Here is a 20,189-nt window from a genome sequence, read left to right on the forward strand (position 1 = left end):
GGCAGGTGACCTCTGTTCCGTGGCAGATTAGTACACAGCCTTTGTCACTTAGTACAATCAAGTGTTTAGTTGGATTTGCCACTGTTTTTGCTCTATTGAATAAGTACACTGAGTTGACCTCTACAGACCTACCTAGATATAAATTCATGATAAACAACAGTATTGAGAAGGTTGTACACACCTTGGGTCATCTGAAAAGTGGTTGCTCAAACTATGACCTGTTTTAGAGGTGCACTATGGAATTTTTCCATGGCCACAAAAAGCTCAACCAATTAACTGTTTCAGGTTATTGATGGTTATTTTCAAGATAAAGACCGTTGTTTAGATAACGGTCTTCCAATCTTGCAAGAAACATTTTTACTGTATGCAGAGCAATGTCTGCCTGGGATGCTGAATCCAGAGTACTGACTCTGCCTTTTCAGCAAGTGTAGTTCTAACAATTTCTACACTGCATATTCTACTTAATTTAGGGTGTTTTGCTGTAACTTGAAAGTGCTTTACAAACCCTCATTCCTTGACAATATTTTTTTGCACACTGAAACATGGAAATCTAAGAGAAGTGAAAAGGCTTTTGCCAAAAAAAACAGATTGTATGTTAAAAATTGGTAGGGTTTCATATTTGGCAGTAACTTCCAGAGCACTAGCTAACAACTCACAGTCGGAGATGACAGTAAAAAGTACAGATGCACCGATTACAATTTTCTAGGCCGATTCCGATTTTCTTTGAGTTAGGCCAGCCGATACCGATTTTAGCCAATTCCGATTTCATTTTTTCTAGCCACTTTACAGCACACACAAATATTTATTTATATCTTTTCTTTAATAGAACATTTTGCACAGAACATAGAACATTTTTTTGAACAGATAATGGATCATTATAAAATAGAACTATATAAATTACTCCTGGTGTGGGAAATTCACACACATCTAAAGTGCAATGTTAGAACCATTTCCTTCTTTTCACATCCAATAACCAACTAAAAGAAAATGATTTTGGTGTCGTCTCTCCACGCCCTACTTTTTCCTTGCAGGTGTTGCATATTGCAAACTTGTTATCTTCTGCACACACGCTGAAGAATTTCCAAACAGCTGACATGTTGCAGGTTAATTCACGAGGTTCCCTACATGTGCGAGAATAGCTGAGACACGCGCTTCACACCGCGAGCGGGTACGTGCGACACACGGCAGAAAAGTTGAGAGAAAGGAAAAAGAGACTGTGCTGTCGCGTGCATGCGTCCTTGAAAACTGTAACACGTATAACTTATGTTGTCAGTTAATTGTAGCACTGACCGGCATGAAATCGGCATATATCAGACTGACCTGCCGGTCGCCGGTCATGGCCGAGCACGTGAAAACCGGCCAATTCCGGTCACCGGCCGGTCTATCGGTGCATCTCTATTAAAAAGTCCTTGAGTGCTACATCTGCGGGTGCTATTGTTAAGGCTCCAGTATTGTCTGCAAATGGTTTGGAATTACATGCCTGCCTATTAGACAAACATATAATATTTACATAGGTAGAAACATAAAATGAATTAGTACATTAGTTCTAACTTCCCGGTATTACAAACCTGAAAGCATCTTATTAAGCATATTGAAGTAGCAATAAGTACAACATGTGCAGAATATGCCTGGTAAGTTGTAAATAAAAAACAGGAGTGACAGTCTACTGCGGGCCAAATGTGACCATTAACGCAGAGAGAGAGCGCGCATTTAAGTCCCGCCCCCACCGGAGGGGAAAAGAACTCACCGCTCTCCATTGACTTGTATTGCGTGAAGGTGCCTCCTCGTCAATTTCGTCTGCTAGCAAACAACAGAAAAATGCCTAGAGGCAGCTGTGTGGTGATATTCACTACCAGCAGGGTAGCATCAAAGAACACAGTATAAAACATTAGAAAAGCACCAATCAGGGAAGAAAAACTGAATTATGTCATCAGCCAATCAGCTACCAGCAAAATGCTAATAAATAATAGCTGTGGATAATAGGTTTGTTTACCCAACTAGGAGCTTCAGTTGTTAACCAGACATCATTCAGAGGGTGTTTCAAAATCATGTATAACCAGACAGAGGGACAATTAAATGTCAAGATTTTGGAATCAAACTAGACTGGTCAGAGGGCATAAAATGTTATTTTTCCTAATTCCAGTTATTTGTTATTTATGTATGTTTTATTAGGTGTTGACATCAAGTCCAAAGCAAGGAAAACAAGTGGGCCACTTAATAGGTTCTACTTAAGCCAGTTTCTAATTTGAAGCCCATTAAAAACACCAAACAGTTTCCAGTGCTTATTTATCTTATCACAAAAACCAAAGTTTTTTCTGTCCAAGGATGATCAAAACATGACAGGGAAATTAATTCTTTGAAATAAATCAAACTCTTTAGAGGTTTAGTTGTATTTTGGACTTTAAACTGTTGTACTTTGAACAGAAATCCTGTCGCAGAGAAAATACAAGTGTTTTACTCACATTACTTCTTTGGGTTACTCTGACAGTTGAGCATGTGTTACAGTTGCTGAGAAAGGTGAATGTCAGATGATATGGCCAAGGGAGGCCGGGGCTGTGCATGGAAAAAGGGTGAACAAAACCGGTAGGCCGGATGCCCAGCACATTCTTATTTCTGCCACGGATAGTAGATTTCAACACGTCAAGGTCTGCTTTAACGCCATTGGTTCGCCAATCCTAAATGATCCCATACCAGCTGCCTGCACTTACTTTTATATTCAAGTCAATGGAGAAAGGCCACAAGGGGGACGGAAGGCAGGTGCTGGAGAGGGTGAAGTTCAAGACTTTTTGGATAAGATATTGTATGAAGAAAAAGATCAACTGAAAATGGGGAAGGTCACAGAAGTTGGTATTAGTTGTCGGTTTCTAAAGAGTCAGTGTGGAGCGCTCTGGTTGTGTTGCAAGACTTTATGCCAAGCAATCAAAATATCAGTTGCACTATTATATGGACCATTTATTCTGGCATACAACTGCCATGTCACATAAAGTGCAGCATCAGTTTAACTTACTGCATGTTAAAGAAAGAGCATACACTTAGTTAAAGCTCAAACACATATTTGCATGCTAATAAAAGATTGGTGAAGAGACGAAGACAGACCGGAAACATTTCTGCAAGTATAATTAATGTTTGAGAATGTGCTTTGCTGAAGCATAGCTGTGGAAATTAAAACCACAACTAAGACATTCGTGCCTGAGTAATTAATCACTGATGAAAAGCCACCGGTGGAAGGTTGATGACACATGCCATAACTTTGTATCAATGTCGAGACACAGTTTCCATCAAAACTGAGGGCTTTAAGGGGGAGAAGCTGCATTTGCTATGTTGTACCAAGCTGCAATCATTCTACCATAAATAAAATCCAGAAGTTGTACAGCAGCAAACAGTAGAGCACACACCCAGTCAGCTGTGCACTATAATGAGCTCCTAACTTTCATGATGTATGAAAGCACCACTGTGAAGTACATAAGTTACTTGAGAATACTGTAACTTTCACTCCAGAGAATAAATAAGTACCATCTCATTTTTTTTTGTATTCCATCTAAAATGATATGTTGTGGTATACAGCTTTAGCACCCCTTTCCATGATAAAAATGTATTATGTAATACTGTCCAGCCCTAGTTGCAGCTGGTCATTATGAGAGCACAGCTTCACACAACCCACATCTTCAGCCAGCAGACTACCAGCACAAAATAACGTTGAGGCAGCGGTTTTTACAAAAAGGTGGAAGCAGATCCTAACCTGCCAGAGGCCACAATTATGACACCGACAGCAACAGACACAAGAACACAAATGCCACCGCAGAGCATCACAAAAGCTTCGTCCCATTTTTTCCTGGAAAAGTATTTATCGATTTGCCTTCCTTGCTGGCAGACATGATGGAAACAGACTGTGTGGCTTGTCAATCAATAGCCAATAGAGTGAACATGTTTTCCATGAACAGACATTGCTGAGCAATTGCTTAAGGGTGATGTAATCAAAACTGGCTCTTTTTCCAATTATGTTCATCATCATTTTGACTATAAAATGTCAGAAAATAGTGAAAATGTCCATCACAATTTCAAGAGTCCAAGGTGATGTCTTCAAATCACTTACTTGGTCCCATCAACAGTCTGTTTTTGCTTTAAAAAAAAATGACATGAATGTCACTGGGGGACCAGTTCCCCCAGTAGAGTGTGAGCCACATGTAGGCTGAGTCCTTGGCAGTGGCCGGGGTTTGAATCCGACCTGCGGCCCTTTGCTGCATGTCATCCCCTTTCTCTCCCACCCCCCATCACTATCTTTTAATAAAATGACATATCTACTACTATCTACTTGTTGATTTACTTTTTGTCCATTGACTAATCAATTAATTAACAAATTGTTTCAGCACTATCAAGGGCAAAATGAATGCCGAGTCAATGCAAGGATTAAGTGAGGCCAAAGCAACATATAGCTATAGTTCAATCAGGAGAGAATATTTCACGCTATATGAAATGCTAAAACAGATACTAACTTCGCTAATGACTTCATCTGGTGGTCAGTGCCTAATGAGCTCTAAATCTGCATGGAGCCTTGGTTGTGATGGTGGAAAAGAGTGGGTCAAATCTTGGCATCAATGTCAGGAGCCAGACACAGCATACTACATGTGCAGCCAATCTGGCTATAGCGAGAACGGTAATAAGTGATTAGCTCCCATATGGGTAAGTAAGCGTACTGGTACATTTATTGTAGAGCAGTTTTTTTTATATCTGAAGGGTTAATACACGTTTGAATAAGGGCCAACAAGGTGGCTTAAAGAGGAAGTGCGACAATTTTACACACTGAAGTCTGTTTACAGGTGTTGGGGTGTACTACTCAATATGTGAAAAAGTTGTATAAAAGCATTTTGTGGCTCCTGAGGCAAAGTCTGATAAACTGACACGTAATGTCACTGTGGGTTGGGGCTGAAGACTACAAGTTTGAAAATAAAAATGATAATCTGGGAGTTAGAAAGAAGTGAGTTTACCAGACCTGCGTCGCCCGCTCTTCATCTCTGCATGAGGCTAGCAGCTCAAATCTACATTAGCCGCCCGCTACTAGCATAACACACCTGACTCTCCAACTGAACTGCCGGCAGTGAAGTTGCAGTCTAGGAAATGAAGGCGCCAGGTTTCAAAAAGAAGAAGAATGCATGAAATATAAAAGACAAATCTCTAGTTTTGCTGTGAAAAACTATCATCTTCAGTGCGACAATGTTATATTACCAATGCTAAATCTGTGGAGTACTCCTTTAAAATATGTAAAAAATGAAGGAGCAAGAGAGGATGAATAAAGTATTTGTCAGACCTTTTAGACAGCGGGGGCAAAAGATGCCCCCAAAATATGTTCTACACAGTGTGTATCACATTTCTTTTCTGTGCCAGTCATTTCCAGTGTTTTCCATAGATTTGTGGAAGACTTGGGTGCACGTATTTGGCGGGGGTTTAGAGGTCCTTCCTCACAAAAAACTATGCAATTTCACATAATTTTGGACCATCACACACCATATGTGTCTAAGACGTTGAAAAAGACACTCAACAAGCTTAAAGACAAAACTAAAAAAGTTCCACTGGGAACCAACTACAACCATTAGATCTGAAAAAAGTATTTTAGTTACATTTGGTTTTGGTGCTGCCCAAAATGGCTTAGGTGCTGCGCCTAAGCCTTATAATGGCAGGGAAAACACTGATATCTACTAATTTTAGTATAATACTCCACTTTTGTCTGATTTCAGTACAACACATTTTACATTTAGTGCTCCAAGCTCTAGTGCTCACATTTACAGTCAAGGCTATGCAACATCAGAGTTATTCCTGAGTCATTTTTAAACCTGCACACCCTAATAAAAAATAGATTCTTAAATAACTGAAATACAGATTTCCATAATTCTTCACCAGCAGTATTCACCATGACAAGGCATAAATCTCCCTCAAGCTTTAAATGTAAGAAAGTCGGATAATTTAGCTGTCACGTTCACGCTTGTCAACAAGGCAGCAAAGCATGCTGGTTCAAGTCAATTAAACTATCTGCTCTCCGTATGTAACATAAAAGATTCTAAATGAAATATTAGACACTACATTTTCTACAGCAGTCATTGTTGTTACCAACTCATTCATAAGATATTTTGTTTTCATCGTCTTAAGAAGTTGCATAATGTTAAAAAGTTCCAACTACTTGACCAGGCAAGTCTTTCTTACTTTAACTGTACTTGTTCCTCCAGTTAACATAAACACTGGTGATACGCTGTTGAGGCTTGTCTATAAATGTGAGTAAATTACTCTTTAAATTTCATGACATTTTGAAAAAAAAAAAAAAAAAAAAAAAAAAAAAAAATACAAGCCCTTATGAGCAAAGGCGGAAAGTGTCAATACCTCAAATTCAGTTTTTAGTGTGGCCCACAATAGGATTTAAAGTGTCCATATTATGAAGGGAAAAAAATATATTTATTTTGTGTCTCTGGTGCTTCCACACGCATACAAACTTGGGAAAAAAAACATCCATGCTGTTTTGAGTGAGATACGGTTTCTGAATGTAACCTGCCTTCAGTCTCCGGGTGAGTTGTTCAAAATCTGCAGGATTTTCTACGTCACTAGCCGAAACGAGGGGGCTAAACCATGCTAGCGGTTAGCCCCCTCATTCTCAATGGCAAAACACTGCTACAACACACACAAATTCACCATAATCTACAAAAGAACTACTTACATGTCCCTATTCTGCAGGTATTCCACGCAAAGTTGGAAGTGCTCCCTCGTTTAGAAGAAGTCTCCCAGCTAATCCTGCCTTGTACTGACTGCAGTTAGAGAAACAGCTAGCTAGCAATTGTGAGCCTTACCTAGCTACTGCACATGTGCGAATCCCAACAAAGACGGTACAGAAGTAGGATGTCTCACTCTGTAGCTAAAATAGAGACCTGAACACTGGGTGAAAAGAGGAGCTGCAGCAATGTGGAGTACAACAAAAATATGGTGTTTTTGGATAATTAAACCATGTAAACCCATTCTGGTACAACCTCAAAATACAATTATGAACCTGAAAATGAGCAGAATATGGCCACTTTAATATTGCTTAGTGCCATACATGTATATATTGTTATAGGTTATGTTATATCTCTGTCTATCTCTATTATACTGTAGATTAGTAAACAAAGATTAACCAATTCCCCAATTTAATATTTTCATCCTTCTGTATGATGCTAGCTTGATGTAAACAATGCAAGATGCATGCTACGCTACAGTGAAATAACTTGTGTAACATGTTTAAGTACACAGTGGAAATTCACACAATGTTGTGAATGGAACTTAAATACACACGGTTGTAAGCAGATTTAACCACAGGCATGTTAAACTATAATGACCATGGATCATTGTGTCTGTGCTTAAAAATCACATGGGAGAGTTTGAAATAGGGCTGGGCAATATATCGATATTATATCAATATTGATATACGATAGGCTGGATAATTCTGATATCGTAATATGACACGTTGTCTTTTCCTGGTTTTAAAGGCTACATTACAGTAAAGTGATGTAATTTTCTGAACGATATTGTATTTTTCTTCATATCGTCCGGCTCTAGTTTGAAACAGCCTGGAGTTCAACATCAAAGTATAAAATATTTAACTCAAAATGTCAACCTGCAATAAACACTGCATAGGCTAATTGTTGAATTTACATAAATATCAAAATGTGTACATGTGTCACTTGCGGTTAGGAAGAATCGGGAAAGCAACACAATTCAACAAATAAATATTAAGTTAGGAACTTTTCCTTTCCAGAAGAGCAGTACTACACTTGACAGGTAGGGAACACACTCCTTGATCAAGCCATATGCCAAACTCTACCTGACCTCCAGCCCACATGCCCTTCTCCACCTTTAACAGACTACTGCATCAACTGCCAACAGACTCTCCAAAGTTTGATACTGGCTACCCATATTATCCCACACAGTGTCACATTTTACTTGATGCATTTTTGCTGTCCTGTATACTGCACTATTCTAAGGCTTAGTGCTTGCTAGTTGCAACTGACAAACATTCATTGAACACACATGTCGCTTCAGGGTACAGATGAGCCCAGTGAAAAACAAGCTGTAAAAACTAACAAATCCCAAACAAACTACCTGATATTCAACAGGTAGTTCCATTTCCTCCAGTGCAGCAGTTGTGATACCTCTTACCAGGTACCTTTCAGTCTTGTAAAGTGCTGGAATACAACTGTAGTATTGTGAGTAAGCTTTAGTATCAGGCTTGGATCAACTAGCTTGTGACCTGCAGGATACAAGCGCAAATTCTTAGCCTTGCTGGGATGATTTGGATTGTGTCTGAGAATGAATGGGAATGAGTTAAGCCTTCTTCTTCGTTGAGTCATTCCAGCAATCCTGCCTCTGGCACAGCACTTGAGTTATAATTTAGCATGTTTGCACTGGAAATGGCTTTGTAACATCAAATTATAAACTTGTCAAGCCATAGAAAAAAACATTACTGCACCTTTTTTCAACTGTTCACTATCAACAGTCTCTACCAGTATCAACATACAGGAGGAAAACACAAGAAACTCATTTTGACCAATCACTTGTGTTTTTATACATTGTTTCTCCCTGTAGTTACCTTTTGTGGCCTCCACAACATTGATGCATAAGCATAAATCCCTCTTAACCCCTTAAACATTACTCTCTGGATGTACCTCTGCATGTCATTTTTTTCATAAGGGAAGTAAACAAAAAAATGTTGCGAAAATGCAGTATGTTACACTAAAAGCACAAAACTGATGTAATGCACTTGGGCAGACAGTAAACTTTGACCACTGCGTTTCCTCGTCCAGCAGCTTCAAACAACGGGTGGCCTTATGCGCAGCACTGTATGTAAAACTGTAAAATATTTGCACATATTGCTTTCCTCTTATTCATGTTGCTGCGATTCATATTATGGGATGCATGCTGAATATTGTTGTTGCAGATCTAGCAGTACACATAACACACTGCTCATGAGAGAGCCCATTTATTTTAATCGGCAGACCCCTTCATCCTCTTACCGTACCTTTGAGCTGCGGCAGGGGTGAAAGCTCCACCGGAGCGCTCTGTGTGCGGTACTGAGAAGAGCCTTGGGATTTTCTCTGTTTCTGGGCCTTCCTCATGGACTTTCTCGTAAACCCGTCCACTTTCTCGGATGCGGAGATGGCCGACATTTTGATGCACAAACTGACGAAGACTTCAGATAAGCTATTGTATCCCTAGGCCAATTCAAATGTGTCCTCTTCTGCTCGCATTAGCACAAAAATATGGAGCCAAATGCACCACTTGAAGATCGTCTCCTTTCCAAGTCTGCTGTTAGTCTGTATGATCCAACATGGTCGCTCGGTATTGGGGTTAGACTGTGTTCAAAGACTGCATCATTCGGGTAACGTTAACTTGTTTTCTGGAACAATCTTCAAAACACGAACCAAAAAGCCAAACTACAACTCATGATATTGCCCACAGTATAACCTGAAGATACAAACATAGGACAATTATCACATAAATTTGAAAGTGTCTGATGTTTTTTTTTTTTTACTGCTTCGTCGTATTTGCTAAAGGTCTACCTGTTGCAAAACGTCTGAAAGGCATTGTCATAAAAAGTTGCCTGAAATAATCGTAGTCTTGACAGTAGCAAACTACTGTACCGATACGCTGCTGGCTACCTAACGTTAGCTAACGTTAGCTTGCTAAAATTAGCCGACGTTTATGTACGCCACCACGACAACAGTTTGCACCGCTGTTGAGGAAGAAAAGTTACAAAAGATAGTTGACCCGTTAACTTCATGTAGGTCTTCGTAAAACATCAAGTCCAAGTCTTCAAGCACTGCTTTTAATCCTAGTGAGACTTCCGTTGAGTGTATTTTCAGAAGAAGATCTGCGATCGATGAAGTTGAATTTCGCTCGACGACTGAGTCATTTAACGTTAGCACTTAAAAGTTAGCCGTGTTCACATTCAGTCGACTTGGTCTTGACTACATTCTTCGTTTAATAAAGATCGATAGTTTCGTTTTCACGGCTTCTAAAAACATCGAGTATTCTTAAATACAAAAAAATTACTGGACGTCGTGCTGAGCAGGCAGCCATAAAACACTCCCAGTACAGCCGTTGTCTGTCTGACTTCACAGATCTGTGGACTGCAGAGCCTGACAGGTGTACGTCATTGAGTGATGCCTCTAAGGGCCAATCACAAGCAGAGAATTAAAACAATTGTAAACTTTTTAACCAATCAAGTGTCGCTGAACGGAAGCCCTGAACATGTGACATGTGAAAACAAATACGTGACGTTGTACAGTTGAATGAGGAGTGGCAGCTGTAGTATATATTAATTATTTAAGAGGTTATTTATTCTGTATATTTGTGTGTTTTATTAGGGAAAGTAATCATTCATGTTTCATCTAACCTAGATTCAATGGAGAGATCGAAACATTTAAAGTAAAATCAAATCGGTCAGGGGATAATTATAAAATACTATATATTATAACTTTAATCAGCTGAGAATTTAAGCATATGGCTTGACTTACAGTATATTAGTGGGTTGTGTCCCTAGCTTTACGAAACCCTCGCTAGAAGTTGGTTAGGCATTGACCTCTAACGGTTGAGGTTAGGATAGGTCATCGGGCAGTGAGTCTCGAGTTTTCGCAAAACTAGGGTTACCATCTAGACAACCACAATTAGTGGTTAGCAGGAAAGATGCATTTCATTTGCAGACTTTCTAATTTGTTTAGTTTGTCTCTAATAAAACATGTTTTTACCTATCGTTACCCCTAACAGTATAACAATAAAACAGTCAGAGAAGCAACCTGTAATGAGGGGTCACAAGAAGATAAACTTTGTAAACACTGCAGTAAATGATTAAAGTCATGGCATCACTGTCACTTGTGTCTGACCTCCAAACACTCTTTATCACACTGAGAATATGCAACCAATAGCATGCCACACACTTTGAACACTCTTTTCAATTTAATAAAATTGGACCACAGCAAATGTGTTAAATACAAATTAACCAAGCAACTTTGTACATATAAACATAAGCATTTGCTCAAGAAAAAACACATTTTGCAGAAATGTATATGTGTAACACAAATAAAAAGGGCAAACCCATACATGAAAAAACCCACAAGGAGATAAAGCAATACAGCTTAGTGAAGTTCATAAAACTGCTCAAAGATGTGGATCACATAAATGGTATTTTTTTTTTTAGTAGAATTTAAAATCCACACCTGCAGACAAACATTTATTCTCAGCACTTGAGGATTAATACCTGGTGGACCTCCTAAACAAATGTATTAAATCTGGGTTCTTGCATCTCTTGAAGTTGCCAGGTTTGATTCAAATAAAAGATTTACTTAGCAACATGCAACTTGATTTTTTCAACCAGAGATTCTTCACAGCACCAGAAAATTGTGTAGGAGGCAACTGCAAAACCCATGGCCCAATTAAAATAAATAAATCAGCCTCTCGAGATGTCAAAACTGCAGCGTCAAATATTCAGAATGACTGTTTTGTCAATCTCTATGCAGCCCAGGTTCATGTACTCGTATTATTGTCTGTGGGTTCTGGTTAAAAAAAAAAATACTCAAAATAAAAATCTAGTATTTTAAAACAGAAGCAAAGAGCATCTGACTGGCACAAGCTCTCACTCCAGATTAGGCCTTCTTGTAAAATACATGGAGATTTTCTTCATGGTTTGTGGTGAGCGGACTGTCTGAAAAACAAGAAACAAAAAAAAAAAGGTCAACTGCAATATTCATCTTAATAGCTATACAACATCCCCATGCATGTAAACATTAGCATAAATAAGGAGGGACAGACCTCAATTACCAAAACAATCATTCATCAAGCCTGCGTTTCTATCGTACAAATAATGCAAGGCAGTTAATCTTTTCCAGTGACCTTCACTGAAGATACAAGAGAGTAAGCTTGGACTAATAGACTGGCAATATTCCAAGTAAGTGAATGTGAAAGGAGGTGTTAATAACCAACACAGCCAAAAGAAATGTCAAATATTTTTCTGTCCCTACAGTCTTTCTACATTAGTTACAACAGTGTTCAATAAGTGCAGTGGTTCACTCTGCCTTAATGAAATAGTTCCACATTATGGAAAAGACACATTCATTTTCTTGCCGAGAGTCCGACGAGAAGAAAGATACCACTCTAATGTCTGTACGATAAATACTAGGCTACCACCAGCAGCCGGTTAGCTTAGCTTAGCACAAAGACTATAAAACAGGGGGAAACAGCTCGCCTGGCTCTGTTGAAAGGTGATATAATGACATAAAGTATAACATGTTAAGTAGTGAGCTTTAGAGGCGCTAGTTGACAGAAATAGTTGGACAGAGCTAGGCTAGCCATTTACCCACCGTTTCCAGTCTTTGTGCTAAGCTAACGGCCCTTTTTTTTGGGCGGTATTTTTTGCCTTTATTAGATAGTGGACAGTATAGATGCAGACAGTAAACGTGGGGATAGCGAGGAAGGGTTATGACATGCAACAAAAATCCCCAGCTGCAATTTAACCAGGGATGTTGCAGTTATGTGGTTTGCATCTTAACCATTCTGCTTATCTTGTCCTTACAGATATGACAGCAATATTAATCTTGTATTCAACTCTCTGCAAGAAAGCAAATGAGACTATTTCCCAAAATGTCAAACTGTTGCTTTCAGAAAGTGCTACTGCTAAAAAGGACCTAATTATTTCCATCTTCCATAATCTAACAGCAGTGTCAAAGACATTTTTAGGCTGACAAGGAAACAACGCTCTAAGAGAAACACTAATACTACTGAGAATATGTAAAACTGATTAACTTCTGAAGCAGGGATTTTTTTGTGCGTACCGGTGAAGCTGGTGTCTTGCCATCTTGTTTTTTAGAGGCACTGGGGCTTCTGGGAGTACTAGGGCTTCCTTGACCTTTCCTCATCTTTTGGCCCATCGCTGACAGCCAGTCCTTTGCCCTGGGAGAGCAATTCTCTTTGCCAGTCTGTCTTGATGAGACTTGCTTGTTGTCCTCTGTGTGACAGTCTGTTTGTAGCTGGCTCTCTTGAACGGGGCAGCAGATTCCAGACAGGGCCCGGCTTCTCTTGGCCGCAGGGTAGAGTTCAGTAACACAGTCACATTGTTCTGCACCCCCACAGCCTGCAGATGGACTGTCACCAGTCTCCAGCCTGCGTTTGGCCCGTCGCTCTGTGGGAGAGGCACTGCTCACCGGGCTCTGGGGACACGGGTTCAGTACCCTACGGAGCGAAGGGCTGACCTGACCAGGAGATCCACGGCTCGGTGATAACCACTGTTCGATAGAAGATGGTGTTCTCTGACGAGCAGCAGCAGCAGCCTTAGCACCCTGAGAAGGGATGGGTGAGGTGGTGCTGGAGGGCAGAGGCAGAGCAGCTCCACTGGGAGCACAGGCAGCAAGCTGGGGTGACGCCAGGCCTCCAAGACTCTCTGTCCTCTGGTTCTTGGCAGGGGTTGTCTCAGCTCTGATTAAAGGCCCTTTACAAAAGCAGAGGTCCTTGTTAGTTCACTATGAATACTTTGAATGACACATTTTGCATTCAATGGCAGGACAGCAGTGATTTATGACAAAGCCTGTCCGCATTTCTCATGCTAAGGTAAGGAAACAATATGAAGAATAAAACAGACATGGAAAGACATTGTGTATGTTGTTCATGGTAGTTTTAATGCTTACTTGAGGGAGATTTAGGGCGTGCCCAGCCCACAAGGTTGGCTTCTCCCACCGAAGATTGTGCTCCATCCGTTTCCCGGTGAAGCCTCCAGATCCGTACAGTGTGGTCATCAGAACAGGAAGCAATCTGCAAACAGATACAAAAGCCTAAATCTATCTTCCTAGCCTATTCAAACGGTGCAGCTTCACAGCAGGGAAACACAAAAACCTCTGAATCATACTCAGTCTTTGAAAAACTCAAACTAGAAACGTTTGTTGCCTCACCTTAGTAAAATCTGTTGGGCACCATGCAACAGATGTCACTTCCTCGCTATGGCCTTGGAGCATCATGGGAGGATGTTTAGGATCAGAGATCTGAAATGTAAAATGAATGAATGAAAAATGCTCAAATGCAATCTTAAAAATCACACTAAAACATTACATCACAACACAATTTTCCATTTTAATATGGCAAAATAAAATAGAGATAGTACCTTCCAGATGTATGCGTTATTGTCACTTGAGCCACTGGCCAAGAACTGGTCATCTGGGCTAATAGTGGACTTTACATAAAATGAGGAGTTCTGGTGGCCACTGAAAACTGCCACTGTGGAGGAAAACAAACAGCAATATTAGAATCATGAAAGAAAGATTCAATTCAGAAAGCAATTGAGCCTAAATAAACACAAAAATAAAGAATAGAGTAATAAAAAAAAAATGACATGAGCTTTAATGAGATGCCAAGTGTTAAGGACTAGAACAGAATGACTAGAGAAACTCAACTGTCCTTAAGTTCATGCACTTTGAATGTATGAGTATTAACCAGCTGATTTGTTCCTGATTAGCAGTCCAATAAGGGTTCCACATTACTCAGGACTTCACATATTTAAAGCTCTGACTTAAAGATATTAGAATATGCTTATACAAGCATACAAAGTATCTGCATCTCTACATTTCCTCTGTCAAACAGTGCCCTCTTGCTTTACTCTCTGCTCACATGACAGTTTGCAGCCACATCTAGTGATATGCAATGGCAATGAATTTAATTAGGGATAAACTGAAAAATGTCTCTTCAGGCACAGATACACAATATGTATAGTCGGAGTGGTCCTTGTTCACCTGGAGTCGTTTTCATTCCACTGACATTAAACATGTAGATACTATCATCAGTGCAGTTACATATGACATTGGATCTTGTGGAGTCCAGAACAAGTCCAGAATAACCTGCAACACATGCAAAACCACATTCAGTTTATTCTGGTCATTTGCATATTTCGGGAAAAAATGACAGCCAGTATTGTACAAAACTAACCCAGTCGCATGCGCATGCAAGAACCCGGGTACAGGTACGTCTGCAGTGGGACAGGATCCTGACGGTGTGCAGTGTAGTTCTTCCTCAGATCCCACATCTTGATCACTCTGGTTCAGATGAATGAAATAGAGAAATTAATGTGATCATGCAATTTTATTTGCTTTGGAAGTCATTTTATACTGGCTTGCTGCATGTTAGAAACGAGTAAAGCCCCTGACACACCAACCAGACGGCCGACCCTTGGCAGAAAAGGCAGTTGGACTGATCAGTCTCCCCGAGTTGGTCAAAAAAGTGCCTCAGAACACACCAAAGTGACGAGACGTAATACGTCTCCATGACAGCAGGCGGCGCTAATCTGTATTGTCGCCCGAAAATGAAAACCGGCAGCTGATTGGACGAACGTGTCACGTGGGTCTGATTTCTCCGGAAATTCAAAGCCAGACTGTCATGGCGGCTTGTTCAGAATACGATCTCATATTTTACGAAGACAGTTCACTGAAACGTGTTTCTGAAAACATTTTAAGTGAGAAATAGGCCATGCAGTCTTCATTTCAGATCAACAAAGGTCAGTTTAAAAGATTTTCTTCGGATTTTGAGAGAGACTAGTCACGCTCATCCCGCTCCTCGTTTCCGGCACGGAACACACCGAACAGACTTGAGTCACTGACCTCGCCAGACTGTCTGGCGGCCGATTATCGGGTTAGTGTGTCACGACCTTAACAGTGGTTTCTTACCCATCAACGGCCCCAGAGGAGATGAGGGTGTGCTGATCCCGAAACAAAACTACTGTGACACTCTGCTGGGTGTCCTGCAAGAGAGATGAGGTGCTTAAAGATCAGTCTTCCTTCCTTCTGCACTGCTCTTTCCTTCATTTAAATCGTTGGAGAAACTCACCACACTGGGAGCCATGCCACGTGTGCTACTCCGCCTCTTCTTTGTTCTGGCGGGGGTGTTTGTCTCTGCTTTGTTGTGAGCACCACTGATCTGTTTCACCTGTCTGTAGAAACCATCTGAGAGGAAGACACAAACATGATCACACACACATAAAATATCCCAACTAATCTTTATGCATTTGCCCCATAAGGCCTAATACATTATAACTTTATAGAAATAAAGATTGGGACTGACAAAACACTACATTTTACACAATACAAAAACAAAACCTTTGGAATTGAAATTTCCAATTGATACCTTTTTTGCTGCACCTGGTGTCCCAGACCATAATATTTCCATCTCTGGCCCCAGTACAGAACACAGCTGTTTAATAGAAGACAAGGCATCAATAATGTGATACATCAAAGCATCATTAACGCAAAGACATTAAATGTAATGTCATGCATCCACCTACTTAACATTAACTACTACGAAAAAATAGTTTACAGTTAGTTAACGGTTTTTTCTTCCTGGCATATATATGAATGGTTTTTAATGCTATGCCAATAGGTGAGGGTGCATATAAACATTTCAATAAATAGCCCCAAAATCCAATATCACATCACCAACACAGTAATTTCTTGTGTCCTTTGAGAGAAGCCAGGGAACAAAAGTGCCCCCTGCAATATAGTATGTGGTCAGTATAAAATATACCTTTCTCCTGTGGTGTGAATGAAACAGACTTAAGGCTGCAGAGGTGACCCTTGAAGCTGCCTAACAGCTCCCCTGACTTCACATCCCACAGCCTGGCCATCTGATCTCCGGCAGCAGACACCTAAGAATGACGCACAATCAATAAAAATGGTTTCAAGAAGGCGTTACTTGTCAGTAAAGAGAGTTTACAAGCTGCTTTCAATGCTGCAATATGAACAAGAGTAGATAATGAGGAACTACAAGGAGTAATAAACAAAATAAAACCACGCAACATCAATATATGAGTTAAATGCATCTATGTAAGGACCAAATATTAGATGTATTAATGTCTAAAGCATTTAAAAGATGTTACTGACATCATGATTCAAAGTGGACTGATGATATGGCATGCATTTATTTGTACTTACTAAGTGAGGCTCCCCTGGTACCCAGGCTATGTCAAAGACAGCATTGTCATGAGCCAACCATTCTGCAAACATACACACACACACCATAAGCAAAGAAATATATAATGGACAGAGTGGGGGGGGGGGTTCTACACATACCTTTAAGGAGTGGCTTTTCACGGCTCTCTGTGTTGTAGATCCTAACAATGCCTTCTTCATTAGCTACTGCAAGGATGTTCTGCATGTGCCCCGCTGAAGAGAGACGCGTCGGTTAGATGGATAAATGGCAACAGCTCTGTTGTGTATCATCGGAGTGTAATATAGCAATATGTACAGGTGGGTTACCAGAGGAGAAAGCCAATCCAAACGGTGGCACAGAGTCACCCAGGTTGCCATAGGAGATGTGTTCATCATGTCGGACACACTGGTAGCCTCCCAGCACAGAGCTCAGAGGGTACCTGGGCCAGGGGTCTGCAGGGAGGGCTGGGGAGATCCAAGAAGAAAGTACATTTAGTCAGACACTGTACTTAAAATATAACTACTGATACTTCAATTTTGTGATTTTACTCCACGGTATTCAGAGTTTAAATTGCATTTACATTTATTCCACCACATCTATCTGATAGCTGTAGTTACTGTTTTTTTCCCCCTTTCTTCCAGGCTTTGTTTGACTTCTTATTTATGACATTTAAAATGAATAAAAGGCTGGGCAGTAACTCAATAGTATTATTAATCGACTTTCAGTGGTCTCCTATCGGAATGTTAAAATAATGTTCTCTTCTTAACACAACCTGCTATCCAAATGATTGATTACAAACTGATTCCAATTTAAAACTAACAAATTAGTTACTAGTTAGTTTTTCTCATTTTAAGAGTTATAATGCAAAACGGTAGAGCACAGGTCATTGCATTGACCATCAGTTTTTTTTTAATATTATTTGGCCTACATTTTGTAAAAATATACTTATTAATATGGTGATATTGATTCCAGACACGTTAAAGAAGCGGTTGTTTTTTTTACGCGTATTAATGTAACACCACGTTACATTATTAACGTAAACTAACGTAAATGTGAGCTAGTTTGGATCGTTAGCAACATTTTTCTGCCATCGCAACTTAAATAGAACGTGACCAAAGATCCATCTGTAAACTACAGTGGGATGAGAAATCTAAACTTTACATGGCAAAAAGGTGAGCTTTAAACATTACCCTTGATGTTAACCTAGCTTAAGTTTAGATAGCACAATAAACCAAAAGGCACACCCAGAGTAACGTTAACCGAAAAGACCCCCAAATATTCCCAAACACATTGATTATCTTACCATTCTGCCTTCGTCTGCCCACTCCTCTGTCAACTATTGAGCGGAAAAGCATCCCTAAACTCCAGTAGAGGACAATCTGAAATTATTTTAAATAATACAGAAGTTTGTCAGATCGTTAGCTGGTGGTCTTTTCCGTGTTGCTGTTGCTGCTGCTCTCTTTCCCGCGAACAGCTCGTCGCACCACAGGGACTGAATCCCCCGCTAATATTGCGTTACGCGCTACCATTGGTTGAAACAACCACTTCCTCCTCAGCGTCACCTCCACATCCGCATCCGCATCCTTTGTGATGATCTGTACAGAGAACGTTCTGTAAAGTTGCCATAATAACTACCGAGTAATCCATTCTTTCAAAATAAATAACCTTAAGAGAATGGCCCAGCCAAGTACACTGATCAGTCATACTTAGAACTGGATCAACATAACCTCTGTTTTGGATGGATCATGAGCAATAGTTGAGGAAGTATTCACATCCTTTATCTAACTAAAAGTACTAATAACACACTGTAAAAATACTATATACATATTCCTACATTGATAATATTACTTAAGTAAAAGTATGTACCTAAATGTGTATTGCACTCAATGCAGAAAAATGTCCCCTGTGACTGTCAACCAATTAGCCTAAATGATTAATCAACTAATCATTACAGCTGTACTTGAATTGTTTTGGTTTTAATTTATAACGAAACATATTTTACAAGCCCCCCCCATATGTTTTGTATGCCATCCATCCATCCATCTTCATCCGCTTATCCGGGGTCGGGTCGCGGGGGTAGCAGCTCCAGCAGGGGACCCCAAACTTCCCTTTCCCGGGCCACATTAACCAGCTCCGACTGGGGGATCCCGAGGCGTTCCCAGGCCAGGTTAGAGATATAATCCCTCCACCTAGTCCTGGGTCTCCCCCGAGGCCTCCTCCCAGCTGGACGTGCCTGGAACACCTCCCTAGGGAGGCGCCCAGGGGGCATCCTTACCAGATGCCCGAACCACCTCAACTGGCTCCTTTCGACGCAAAGGAGCAGCGGCTCTACTCCGAGCTCCTCACGGATAACTGAGCTTCTCACCCTATCTCTAAGGGAGACGCCAGCTACCCTCCTGAGGAAACCCATTTCGGCCGCTTGTACCCTGGATCTTGTTCTTTCGGTCATGACCCAGCCTTCATGACCATAGGTGAGGGTAGGAACAAAAACTGACCGGTAGATTGAGAGCTTTGCCTTCTGGCTCAGCTCTCTTTTTCGTCATAACGGTGCGATAAATTGAATGTAATACCGCACCTGCTGTGCCGATTCTCCGACCAATCTCCCGCTCCATTGTCCCCTCACTCGCGAACAAGACCCCCAAGGTACTTGAACTCCTTCACTTGGGGTAAGGACTCATTCCCTACCTGGAGAAGGCACTCCATCGGTTTCCTGCTGAGAACCATGGCCTCCGATTTAGAGGTGCTGATCCTCATCCCAGCCGCTTCACACTCGGCTGCGAACCGATCCAGTGAGTGCTGAAGGTCACAGGCCGATGATGCCATCAGGACCACATCATCTGCAAAAAAGCAGCGATGAGATCCCCAGCCCACCGAACTGCAACCCCTCTCCACCCCGACTACGCCTCGATATCCTGTCCATAAATACTACAAACAGGATTGGTGACAAAGCGCAGCCCTGGCGGAGGCCAACTCTCACCTGAAACGAGTCCGACTTACTGCCGAGAACCCGGACACAGCTCTCGCTTTGGTCGTACAGAGATTGGATGGCCCTGAGAAGGGACCCCCTCACCCCGTACTCCGCAGCACCTCCCACAGTATCTCCCGGGGCACCCGGTCATACGCCTTCTCCAGATCCACAAAACACATGTAGACTGGTTGGGCATACTCCCAGGCTCCCTCCAGGATCCTTGCAAGAGTAAAGATCTGGTCCGTTGTTCCAC

General features: G+C 41.0%; 2 protein-coding genes across 3 annotated transcripts in view; both read right to left on the reverse strand.

Annotated features, from left to right (window-relative positions):
* ppp2r5a (protein phosphatase 2, regulatory subunit B', alpha isoform) overlaps positions 1–10,134 on the reverse strand; it is a 42,684-nt gene extending 32,550 nt beyond the window's left edge. For both annotated transcript variants that reach the window (XM_078274007.1, XM_078274008.1), the window contains exon 1: positions 9,032–10,134. In XM_078274007.1, coding sequence (XP_078130133.1) covers positions 9,032–9,179 — 148 coding nt within the window. In that variant the 5' untranslated portion in view covers positions 9,180–10,134. The remainder of the gene's footprint in view (positions 1–9,031) is intronic.
* An 815-nt stretch (positions 10,135–10,949) lies between these two features.
* dtl (denticleless E3 ubiquitin protein ligase adapter) lies at positions 10,950–18,446 on the reverse strand. The gene is made up of 15 exons (XM_078275219.1): positions 18,272–18,446; positions 17,295–17,432; positions 17,109–17,201; positions 16,971–17,032; positions 16,564–16,684; positions 16,168–16,233; positions 15,871–15,986; positions 15,711–15,784; positions 14,977–15,083; positions 14,784–14,888; positions 14,159–14,271; positions 13,950–14,039; positions 13,689–13,812; positions 12,840–13,492; positions 10,950–11,713 (listed from the first exon to the last, which is right to left on the reverse strand). Exons 1-15 carry the CDS (start codon positions 18,321–18,323, stop codon positions 11,645–11,647), a joined length of 1,983 nt encoding a protein of 660 aa, XP_078131345.1. The 5' UTR covers positions 18,324–18,446; the 3' UTR covers positions 10,950–11,644.
* Positions 18,447–20,189: the final 1,743 nt, after the last annotated feature.

This window comes from Sander vitreus, chromosome 18 (assembly GCF_031162955.1).
Source record: "Sander vitreus isolate 19-12246 chromosome 18, sanVit1, whole genome shotgun sequence".
Taxonomy (NCBI): domain Eukaryota; kingdom Metazoa; phylum Chordata; class Actinopteri; order Perciformes; family Percidae; genus Sander; species Sander vitreus.

Coding starts and splice junctions, on each gene's coding strand:
- dtl (XM_078275219.1), bottom strand. CDS start 18,323: ATGCTTTTCCGCTCAATAGTTGACAGAGGAGTGGGCAGACGAAGGCAG. Junction 13,813..13,949: donor GCCCAACAGATTTTACTAAG/GTGAGGCAACAA, acceptor ATCTGTTTGCAG/ATTGCTTCCTGTTCTGATGA. Junction 13,493..13,688: donor ACGCCCTAAATCTCCCTCAA/GTAAGCATTAAA, acceptor GCTTTTGTAAAG/GGCCTTTAATCAGAGCTGAG.